The sequence below is a fragment of the Esox lucius genome, chromosome 4, assembly GCF_011004845.1.
Source record: "Esox lucius isolate fEsoLuc1 chromosome 4, fEsoLuc1.pri, whole genome shotgun sequence".
In the NCBI taxonomy this organism is placed as follows: Eukaryota; Metazoa; Chordata; class Actinopteri; order Esociformes; family Esocidae; genus Esox; species Esox lucius.
Window position 1 is genome coordinate 20,811,755 of NC_047572.1, and position 12,331 is coordinate 20,824,085.

The 12,331-nt window shown below is 39.8% G+C and overlaps 2 protein-coding genes and 1 pseudogene across 2 annotated transcripts; all 3 read left to right on the plus strand.

Moving 5' to 3' along the window:
- Positions 1-1,580: 1,580 nt before the first annotated feature.
- Positions 1,581-3,346, plus strand: LOC105027168 (heterogeneous nuclear ribonucleoprotein A0). Its single transcript, XM_010899124.3, has one exon. It carries the CDS (start codon positions 1,636-1,638, stop codon positions 2,578-2,580), a length of 945 nt encoding a protein of 314 aa, XP_010897426.1. The 5' UTR covers positions 1,581-1,635; the 3' UTR covers positions 2,581-3,346.
- A 2,227-nt stretch (positions 3,347-5,573) lies between these two features.
- Positions 5,574-7,236, plus strand: LOC105027159 (heterogeneous nuclear ribonucleoprotein A0). Its single transcript, XM_010899111.3, has one exon. It carries the CDS (start codon positions 5,655-5,657, stop codon positions 6,558-6,560), a length of 906 nt encoding a protein of 301 aa, XP_010897413.1. The 5' UTR covers positions 5,574-5,654; the 3' UTR covers positions 6,561-7,236.
- LOC105027479 lies at positions 6,977-9,602 on the plus strand (annotated as a pseudogene).
- Positions 9,603-12,331: the final 2,729 nt, after the last annotated feature.

Sequence of the window (12,331 nt, forward strand, 5' to 3'; positions counted from 1 at the left end):
CTATTGCAATCCACTTAAACTCATGCTATCTATATGACTACAACACCAAAGATAAAAAACATTTCAATATATGTATCGGACAAGCCTCACATACACGATCAAAACTTCAGTTTACCCATGAGCCAATTGATCAACTAGTTTAAGAAACAATTCAATAATCTTTCTTTAAAGATGTATTGCTGTAGTTATTCGGTTAACTATCAGTTTTGTCATGTTTTCAAATAGTCGTGTTGAGTGGCCAAATTTGTCTCATCAAACTAGAAGAAAATACTATCACTGTGTTTAAAAAAAATCTGCTTATATTGTATACTATATACTAACTGTACTTCTGGGCTGGGTCTAACCACGTAGGCCTATAAACACTATTTGAAAATCAGTTGTTGTTAGATTGCTGAATATAGTTCTAAATAGTTCCAGGTTGTGCCTTGTGTATAATTTGTAGCATTGAAAAGTCTCCAACCCCCCAGTTAAGTATCAGAAAAGTATATAGAGACAAAGAACTTCCTGGGCAATCAGCCAGCAGAAGACAATGAACATGATGAAGGCTATAAGTTTGTGATCAGTGAAGGAATAGTTTAAATGCTGGTGGCACCACCAAGTCTTGATTGCTCAGGCAATGATATTTTCAGATCTCCAGAGAGTAGGGGCCTCCTCCATTCAAACACAAATTAGTTGCTGCATAGGACGATACCATGCCATTGTCTGAGGTGCTGACCCCCTCTGTTGTTGTGCAAATACACCCAATCATTCTATCAATTTATACCAGGAACAGCATCATTGAAGATTTTTTATCATATAAATGTGTCTGCTATTAAATAATAAAACTTTTGTTTCATGCACAGCCTTTTAGTGCATTTTGGCAATAAAACAGTTACCATTGGCAGCTGTAAATGTATTTTTAGTTTTTTTTCCATTTAATTTAAATCATTTTTGCAAGACTATTGTTTTTCACAAACCAAAATGAGTTAAGATGTGAAGCCTAATGTCTTTTATTGCTTGTCTTTTTCTATATTTTCAAGTCTGAATTAGCAGCATATACAGTTTCTCTTTCCTAAGAATGATGGAAGCTGTAGGCTTGTTTGTAAAATTAAGCAATAGGACACATAGGGGTATTTGGTACATGGTCAATACATCACATCAGAATCACCTTTGTTTGTCACAGACACAGATAAATAATTTTCCTTACAGTTTCCAACTAAACCAGATTTTTTTAGTTCAGGACTAGGCTTAATCTGTGTTCGTGAAACCAGCTCTATATGGACAGCATACATAATAGGAAGAACATAAGGTATTCAGCCCTTGGCTGTGTTTTATTGGCCATAATATCACAAATTCCTTAGATGCGTAATATAAACCTGTTACCAAAGTAAACAGAACATTGACATTTATTTTTTCATTATTGGTATTACCAATGAGTACAACTTAAGCGGTTAAGGTGATCTGAAATTCAAGTCGTAATCTACGCAGCGTTTACTGAGCCCGGTGAACAACCCCAACGTAAGGGGCGTAGCTACGTTGCTGTAGTCTGACGTAACTACAACTTTCGTATAAATACGACCTGGATTCCATTACTCCACCTCCTGGCGCTGCTGTTACCAGTCCTTCTTCGAACTACGCAGTATTATCTGTCGAATAATGGATTCCGCAAATCAGCTTTGCAAACTTTTTGTCGGTGGATTGAACGTAGATACCGACGATGATGGGCTCCGCAAGCATTTTGAGCAGTATGGTCAGCTGACCGACTGCGTTGTGGTTGTAAATAAGCAGCTGCAGCGGTCCCGCTGTTTCGGCTTTGTAACCTACTCTAGCGCGGAGGAGGCAGACGCAGCAATGGCGGCTAGGCCACATGTCGTTGATGGCACCAGCGTGGAGTTGAAAAGAGCGGTCGCTCGTGAAGACGCCGGTAAACCCGAGGCATTAGCCAAGGTCAAGAAAATATTTATCGGTGGACTGAAAGACGACATCGAAGATGAACACCTCAATGAATATTTTTCACAGTTCGGTGAAATTGAGAAGGCCGAAGTTATCGCAGAGAAGGAAACCGGAAAGAAAAGGGGATTCGGCTTTGTTCACTTTGCTGATAACGATTCTGCCGACAAGGCCGTGGTTCTTAAATTCCACACCATCAACGGGCACAAAGTAGAAGTGAAAAAAGCCCTAACCAAACAAGAGATGCAAGCTGCAGGCCGCGGTGGTGGTGTTGGAAGAGGAGGTAGAGGAGGAAGAGGCATGAGAGGAGGACAAAATGGCTTCGGTGGCGGCAGAGGTGGTTACGACAGCTACGGGGGCGGGTTTGGTGGGGGCTATGGAGGAAATGGCGGCGGATACGGTGGCGGCTACGGAAGTGGTGGATATGGCGGTGGTTATGGAGGCGCTAGCTACGGAGGTGGCTACGGCGACCAGATGGGAGGTTATGGTGGCGGCAATGGCTACAGTGACTTTGGCAGCGGTTACAGCCAGCAGTCCTCCGGGTATGGGCCCATGAAAGGCGGTAACAACTACGCTGGTAGGAGCCCTGCTCCGTACGCCCCCAGAGGCGGTGCGGGTGGCTACAACAGAGGGGCTTATGGCGGCTACTAAACCGGTGGCTACGACAGACTATTTGCAAAGAAATCCTCTTTTACACCCTCTAATCCGTGTGATCGGACGTCAAACCGAACTCAAATTCAGTCATCGGGCATCTGCCGTAAAGCATCTGGCAAAAATGCGGACACTGTGAACCCTAATCATTAAGAAGACCTCAAAAAACCAAACAGGTAGGAAGATCACTTCCCAGAACCTGATTTGCACGACCAGCTGTTGCTGTAGGACACGTTCGATTGCAGAATCCATTTATCATTTATGTTAAAAGTTGAGGGCGTGTAGCTGTCGTTAGTTGGCCTGCTTTTTATTTTAGTTATGCGTACATTCGTTTTTGAGTAGTCGTAGGATTGTTTTGTTTGATACTATATTTTCCTCTTACCTACATTTTAAGCAATTAGTTCCAAAATTCTCTGGCATCTAGCTAGTCTTTTTTTATGTATTGGGGATGGGACGCATGTGCTTTAGAATTGGATTTCTTAGTTATGACTCTGTACATTTATTCTGTCCACTACTAGCCTATAGTTGTAGGTGACGCGTATGTGGTGTGGCGGATGCAGTTTAATCGTTCAAAATGTTTTGTAAATCAACGAAATAAGTCACAGTAATTTCCCAACTCACATAGCGTCCAGCTATCAGCTTAATGTTCCTTTCCTTTACTTCCATCAATCTCATGTATATTGTGTAATCTGTCTGAAGATCAAACTACAATTGTTAAGCATTGGTATGCATATGTATGTTCATTTTAAATAAAAAGTTAAACAAACTTAGCTAGTTATTTTACTCATTTTACCAGGATGCCTTAAGTCCAACTGATATTGGTTATGCCTTATTTATTGATTCTCTTAATATTAGCTCCATGGCATTTCTTCCATTGCTCTTCCCAGCTAAGGTGGGTGAAGAATGGATTGCAGTTAAGTTTGCCCATGGCCGATGCATGGAGGCTTTGTTGGTTGGCAATAACAAATTGTTACTTTAGAAATTGTTCCATAAAGTAAACTGGCTTTTGACTTGTGGACCCGAGGGCTCTCATATTTATCTTTGATTCCTACATTTAGGTGTTCATACTGTTATCCAAGTACGCCAAAATAGCAGTAGCAGTTTGACTTTATACAGGGACCCTGTTCTATACCTGGGGTCGCTTGTCATAGGACTATCTCTTTAGGATCACATCCAGCAAACTAGGTATGTAAATCAACCTGTCTTCACTATGTGTTGGTCAAGTATTAATAATGTGGATTTGAAATGGTACTCAAATGTACTCATTTGGATTCATTTATTGATAGTTTTTGCATTTATCCATAGTTGCTCTTATTTATCCTTATGCATCTTTTAGTTCCTATTAAGAGGGGTTTTTACTGCACTTGCTAAAATAATGGGATAAGAAGACAAAGTGCACTTCCTACATTAATTCAAATATGGAATGGCACATGGTGTCATTACACCCCCTGAAATGGCTTAATATATTTATTTGCTGTGTCTCATTCTTTACTCTCTTTCTTTCCTGCAGGTAGCCATGGTGACCTGAGTGCCAGGACACCAATCTGGCAATGTGTTGGTTTCCATCAAGACCTGGGGGACCGTAGCAAACGCTGTCCCCATGCTGCAGGTGATTTGGAACCCCAGGACAATGGCCTTTAATCTGTATTTGGTTAACCAGGTTGCAATGATGGCCAGTGAGTGTCAGTTTCATTGAAGGTGGTTGATGTACTTTACTACGTGTTCTGTTCTTACCCTTTGTAGGAAAGATGGGTGTGAATGTAAGTTCATCGTATGCTTTGGAAAGATGGATGCTACCAATGTTGACGTTAACATGGTTTAATTCAATTGCTCAATTTTAAATAAAAATATTTTTTGAGATTATCATTGTTTTATTGAAAATGGGAGAACTGGTACATTGCACACAGTAGATTCTGCCTGACTTGCATTCTACTCATACTAAACCTGTAAAGCTTATTAATGAGGTCAGTTTTTCCATGTCTAAAATTCCAAAGCCACTTAATGTAAAGACTGGCAATTGCACATTTTACTGACAAACAAATGTCTGTTAAAGTAATAGGTTAGCACAGTGAAATGGTGTGGGTGTGCAACATAGGTTTGGGATACATGGGATGTATCAATGGCTAGGTAATGTCACCAAACTTAAAATGTGCTTTTACCTGCCTTTAAGAAACAGAAATACAATACTCTTGACCATCACTCAGCTGGCAGTTCTTGTATACACCCCCAGCTGTGTTCAGTGTGGCAATAAAATTCTGGTAAAACATATTTTTGATGGCATAAGGTGCTAAAGGCATGTCTAATGTTCCACTGTTAGTGGTGTGATGGGGGCAATATATCTGGGGAAGTCTGACAACGGTTTGTGTAGGGAGTGAATGTCTAAGCAATTCATTTGAATCTGGATTTCTCCACCCCTTTTTACCCAATAATTTTCTTTACCACGTCCATATCATACACCAACTGTAGATAAGGCATAAGTTGTCAACATTCACACCGGTAGGCGATTCTGATCCTTTATCCAAGTGATGAAAGGGCTGAACATATTGGTCAGCCTGTGTGAATGCAGAGTATATGAAAGGTACAATGCCCCTCTTCCACTAATTCAGGATTGATGCAAATAGAACTACACCGCAGATGCCATGGGATGTTCTGTTCACGGATTAGGCGAGATAACGGGAATCACACAGATGTAGTTTGGAAAAAGGTGGCACACATCGACGAAAAGTAGCTTGTGGTAGAACTACTATGAAAAAATGACATTGGGGTTCTGTAAAGCAAGATAACTTAAGACTCCTAATATAAATATTAATCACTTGAGGGAGACTGTTGTAAAATGGGCAAGAATAGGACCCCACTAATTCTCCGTAGATTAAAATTTGGACGGTTGAGAACAGCGTGAACTGCTATTTGAATAAAATGAGGAGGGATTTGACTGCAAAAACCAATCAGGACTGGTGACGTATGTTTCCAATCGTACGTGAGACGTATTTGCGTCACCGGTCGCTTCTTTCAAAGAGGGATACGATTTTGTCAGGTTCAATTTTATTTGCTGTGAAACTACTCAACTAGTAATCATGACTAACCAACTTTGCAAGCTTTTTGTCGGAGGGTTAAATGTTGAGACCACAGACGATGGACTCCGGCAACATTTCGAGCAGTACGGCCAGTTAACCGACTGCGTAGTGGTCCAGAATCAGCAGCTACAGAGGTCCCGCTGCTTCGGCTTTGTAACATATTCAAGCGCGGAGGAGGCCGACGCAGCCATGGCGGCCAGGCCACATGTCGTCGATGGTACCAACGTGGAGTTAAAAAGGGCAGTGGCACGCGAAGACGCCGGTAGGCCAGAGGCACTCGCCAAAGTCAAGAAAATATTTATCGGTGGGCTGAAAGACGATATCGAAGACGAACATCTGAATGAGTATTTCTCTCAGTTCGGCGCAATTGAGAAGGCCGAAGTCATCAGCGACAAACAGACTCTCAAAAAACGGGGATTCGGCTTTGTCTACTTTGAAGATAATGACTCTGCTGATAAAGCTGTGGTACTGAAGTTTCACAACATTAATGGGCACAAAGTGGAGGTGAAGAAGGCTCTCACCAAACAAGAGATGCAGTCAGCTGGCGGTCGCGGTGGCCGGGGCAGAGGCGGGCGAGGAATGAGGGGGTCTCAAAATGGCTATGACGGTGGAAGAGGTGGCGGCTACGGCAGCTATGGCGGTGGCTATGGAGGGAACGATGGCGGCTACGGCGGATACGGCAACGGAGGTGGTTACGGTAACCAAGGGGGATATGCAGGAGGTTATGGAGATCAAATGGGGGGCAGTTATGGTGGGAACGGTTACAATGACTTTGGCGAAGATTACGGACAGCAGTCCTCCGGTTATGGTGCAATGAAAGGGGCTAATTATTCAGGCCGGAGCGCTGCACCGTACTCCCGTGGAGGTGCCGGTGGCTATGGCAGGGGTGGATATAGTGGTTATTAGGTTTCGTTGACCTAATTTCACTTTATAATCTGAAATGGCCAGAATCTTATTAAATGAACTGAATTTACACACAAGGGTCGGAGTGCCCCATTTCTTTGTTGCTAACGTTAACATTTTTATAGGACTTGCGCCCCTCACCCACCCTGATTTACCTCCCCCCATTAATATCCACCCTCCATCTGGACTACGCCATTGTCCCTAGGTGGCGCTACTAAAGACATAATGGACTTTATTGCCTGTTAAACTTTCTGACTTGACAAAATGTAGTTTCGTGATTCCTTTAAACATTTTTAGTATTTAATTGTAGTTAACGTCGCTGCTTCAAGACTTTCGTAAGATACTGTAGGTTGTCATTAGTACCAGCCAGGTTAATAACAAGACAAATTGCTTCAGCAACATGAAACTCAGGGGTATTAATGGAGTTCAAAGCAGTCTTTGTGTATGCTTGAGTGTTTAATATTTCGTGACGTATTATTTTGAAATTTCATGCCCTATTATGGTTATTGTATTTTTTTATTTGATGGTAACCTCCTAATGCTTTTCTCCGTCCAAAATGTGCTGTTAAATACCTTGCAAATCAATGCGGTTTTGTGGAATGTTACTTAAATCCTGGATATTAGTTGGCTATTGAGCCTTACTCTTGCCTGTATTAAAGTTTTTAATGTTTGAAAGCAGTGTTTGATTATTGTCAATTTAATCATATTCTGATCCATTTCAGAACCAGGTTTTAGATCATTCAGAGGCAGTTGTCACTGGAGTCGTACACCCTACGCCCGATTGACACTTATTGCTGACTTTTTTGTGTATAAATGAATTGGTTTAAAGTAAACTGCTTTATGCATTTAAGACCCTACAGAATTTCATTGTTCATACCAAAAAGTAGTAATTGCTAACTTGAGGTTTATCTGAATCCTGTTGGTAATGGGGTTCTTGGATTTCTTTTTTAGCGGCTGTTACATTTAGTCAAATGCATGTTTCAAGACTGCAAATTAGCTTTCAATCTTCTATAATGGGAATCCTTCAACTAGGACTTTCCCTATTTAAATTGATGTGATTGGCCAATTTTATTCCAGTGTGCAGTCATTAGTTATGGTTATGGAAAGCTGGAAAATTACCTTTGCCTGTACCCATAAAATCAGTTTTACATAGAACTGAGATGTACATTATTTCACCACTAGGAGGTTTGTAAACTTAATCGAAACCCCCAACCATCCATCAACATCCGCCATTTTAGACACCGAGAAAAGCTAACTGAAAAAGCACCGTCAAAAGTCAGTTACAGGCCAACTACTTTGTATTAAAGACGGATAGCTATTAAAGAAATCATCTCTGCAAGCTTTGTTGGTGAGCTAAATGTTCACAACACTGACGATGGCCTTGGTAAACACTTCGAACAGTATGGCGAGGTGACTGCGTAGTTCAGAACCGGCAATACAGCCGTATCGCTGTTTTGGTTTTGTAACCTATGCTACTGCTGAGCAGGCAGGTGTGGCAATATCCGAGTGGTTTCATGCCCTGGAAATAACGTTGAACTGAGAAGATGCTGGAAAACAATTAAGAAAATTATTTGTTGGAGGTTTGAAAGACGTTAGAGGACGAACATGTGAACGAGTACCTTTCCCAATTCGGTGCAATCGAAAAGGCAGAAGTTAGCGGTAATCAAACTGGTAAGGGGGGGGGCGGTTTTGTATATTTCGAAGAGGACAGTTCTGCCGACAAAACTGTGGCTCTAAAGTTCGGCACCATTAATGGTCATAAAGTGGAGGTGAAAACCTCACCAAGCAAGAAATACGGGCTGCAGGAACCCGTGGCGGGAGGGGAGGAATGTCTCAAAATGGATTCAATGGTGGCTATGGTAACTGTAGTGAAGGTCATGGAGGCAGATGGTACGGGGGTGGTTATGGCGACCAAATGAACAGCTACAATTACTTTGGAAATTGCTGTGGCGACCAGTCACCTGGCTACGGCTCTGTTAAAGGTAATTACTTATGCAAAAACGACGCTCCTTACTCTGTAGGTAGTGGTGGTTACGGAAGTTGGAGTTACGACATTGCATTTATTAGAGCCCCAAATCTCACTTGGAGCAGCCCCACTACAGTAATAGTGCCTTCCCGCCTGTAACTCTACGCTATGGCCAACAAGGTAGCAGCGAACTACTGAACGACGTCTCCCACTAAAGCAACCATAAATATGAAAAGATCTCCACTTTAATAGAAACTGCATTCTTTACCTTCATAGTAACTTGCTACATCTATTTCCATGAAAAGTCTTCACTCCAATAAAAGCTACAGATCTTTCTAGAAGGCACATGTGTCTGCCTTCTAGAAGTCAACTACAGAGCGAAATGAGGCAGATGTCCAAGCAAGGTTTCAGATAACCTCAGTCTTAAATTTCCACTATACAAGTAATTACTAACTTTTATTCATTTGTTTTGAACAGTTCCTCAAATCTATTCTGATCTAGGTAATGTGTAAGTAACATTTCAAATATATTCGTGAAAACGTTACTGTTATTAATATGGGTTCCTATGTCTGAACTTGTCAATGCAGTGAACTTGATTTAGTTAAAAGTAAACCATTTTAAAAATTATCTTGTCCCAGCACTATACCAAAGTATATATCACAGCTATGGAACATTTCTGGGTACTATTTAGTTTATAGGTAATGTCTGGGTCACGATTTTTAAATATTTTAGGTTTATTGCTGTTACTGAGATATAGGCTGTGTTTTCATGTTTGGTTTGTGTATCCCATTTAGTCTGACTGTTAAATAATTTTAAATTGACTGTTTATAATGCTATAAATAGCTGTTGCCTATTTACATGTTTTCACTATGAATATTAGAAACCGATTTTATTCTTAGCTTTCCCCTTTTTATTTTATTATACCGTAGGAGCACAAAGGAGCACAAACAAGTGTATATACTGTATCTTTATGCTTCTGTTCTGTGTATGTTTGATGGGCTACGTTAAAATATGTGAATTATATATTTTTCAGTAAAGTATGTTATATCCGTCAAATAAACCGCTTTAAATAGACACAAATTAGGCCTGTTTCAGTACTTTCAAGGTCAAACTTAGTGTAACAGCACTAACCTGCTGAGGTACATAAAAGGTTATACATAACAATATGCTTCTACCATTTATGCTTTAAGCCACTTTAATTAAATTAATTCCTAGATTTTATAGAATGTGTTATCTATGCTTATTGGATTTGCTACCCACCTATGTTTTGACATTTATGTTGTTTTCCAGCCAACTATTTCTATTCAATCATATTAAAAAGGTGAATGAATATACTATAATTTAATGTCTTTGATAATGTATGTACTATGTTAAGATGTATTTATTTTTTTAGCTCTTTTCCAATCCCATTAGTGAACAAATAGTCTTGATACTGTGGCTATGTCATCAACATCATGGACATTTCCTGGGTACACCGAGCTATAAAATTCCAGATGAAAGTCAATAGGATATGCTTCCATAGGATACCAGGTTTGTTGCTATACTTGTACACAACATTATTCCAATAAGGGCAGGTTTTGCAGAAACCGATTAAGCCTAATTTAGGACCAAAACAATCCATGGTCAACAGAGAATTAATAGAGTGCTTGGGCACCCAGAGATAGAGTTCCTTCTGGTGTGTTACAGGTTCCAATTGGAGCAGGGCATTAATAACAAATTGGATATCACAAAATGCAGCAGAGAAACATGGTAAAAAGTCCCATGTTAGTCAATCATGCATGTATCTGAACTATGGACTCACTTATTCACTAATTGCCAATAAATAAGAATCCAATTACTGACCCTATTTTCGGAATGTTTTTTTTAAGCATATTTAGCAGCTCTTTAGCATGCTTGGGGGTAAAAACAACTACCTAAAAAGTACATATTTTAGTATGGATATGGTTCTAGACCTGCTTTGTTTTAGAATCCATTGAAGTTAGCTGTATTGATTGATTAGTCTAGATATTTTCTTTTCCCAAATAAGTAAGAACTGCTTATCTGCCTTCAGTTATTTATCCTACACAGTCTTTCTATTTTATAACTCTGTTTTGCCTGTTGGTTTTGCTTTGGGTTTCAATTTTCTTACTACTTTACTCTTGCTATAGCCCTAGAGATGCTATAGCCCTTTTCATAGTTGACTTGGAAATTACTATTCAACCCCTGTTTGAATTTATTTTGGAGCCTAAACACAAAATATTGCATATTTGATATGGCATCGTCCTTCATTCTTCTCCTTTCCTGCGGGAAATAGTGATTGGAATCTTAAAGAAATTGACCTTTTTCAGACATTCATAAATTAAATGGTCTTGGCCCTACTGCAATTTACTTAATTGCAAAAATGTTTTGCAAGTCTGGATTATTATTTTTTAAATGTTTTCTCTTCCTCCACAGAATTGTCAAAAGGGATAGATTATGACACACACATCTTTTTAAGTCCTGCTGGTTGATGAGGATCTCTAGATTGATTGGACCCTAGATGAGGACCTGTAAGAAAGATAAATCAGCCTATGTCATCGAAATGGCAATGGTGAGTTTAATTTTTTTAAAAGGATGCATCCTTTTTAGATCAATGCAATTTGATAATGACTACACATTTTCATTGATGTTAGTCAAGGAACTTTAAATGTTTAGCTTTAGGAGGCAAACGTTTCTTAGTTGTCTCTTTGCTAAATTTGGTTAAAAGTCGCACCTTCTCTTCCCGATTCCACAGTAATTGTCTCTGACCCGCGTTATCCAAAATCAAGCAAATCAGTAATAAAATAATAATTGAAGCACTAAATAATTTGTTAGAATGTTGAAATTACTACAGCCTCCATGATTTGCATTGGAGAGGTGCAGTTAAGCTAAAGATTTGTGAAACAAGTAGTAGTATAGAGTATGATGTAGGTCTATGTATGATACAAATTGTTATTTAATGTCCCTACTCTATTCAGTGCTTCTATTCTCACTCAAACAGACATTTTGTAAGCTATGTAAAATCTTAGCAAACCGGAAATGGCAGAAGACCTGCTTTTGCCTGTCTGCCTTTGCTTGTTTGAGGAGATGTACTTTGTGTTCTAGTAATGCCGATGTAATGGATAAAGGGTGTTGCTTTTGCTTTTTACAACAGAATCTGTTACAACTTCTGTTAACCAATAGAAATTCAGCATTTTAGTATGCACATTTGTATGAACCCAAATCATTTCTTGTTGTTTTTGTTTGTTTACTCGTTGATTTGCGTTAATATGCAGACATTCGCTCTGCATGAGCTACTGAATGTTAGGGACAGATTGCCGACTGTTTTGTTACCCGAAATGTTGGGCACGTGCACCGAAATAATGCAAAAGTACACCACGACTACTTGCGACTATGTAACATTAGAGAAGTGGGAGGCATGCCAGGGATCATGTGCTTCAAGGAAACGGCATCCTTTCTGGGCATCCTAGCTGATTCCTCTCCATTGGTCTCCTGTTCTCTGGCCAACCAAACATCCCTAGCTCATTGTAGTTTTCCAAAAATGTGATTATGCCTAAATATATTACTTGGAATAAAATCTGCAAAGAAGCCATACTTAGCTTTTGGTCTAAAGAGAACCTGTTTTCTAAGTTTTACTTGTTTATAGTCTGACTCATTCAATCGTTTGGAGGTAAAAACCATTAACAAAATGTTCCATTCATTGGATAACTGCATATATTTGAATGTTTATCTATTCCTATGCATTTTGACAGGTCTGCCCCAGGACAGCTGATCCAGCTCCTGTAGTCCAGTTGTTAAAGGATACCTGAAGA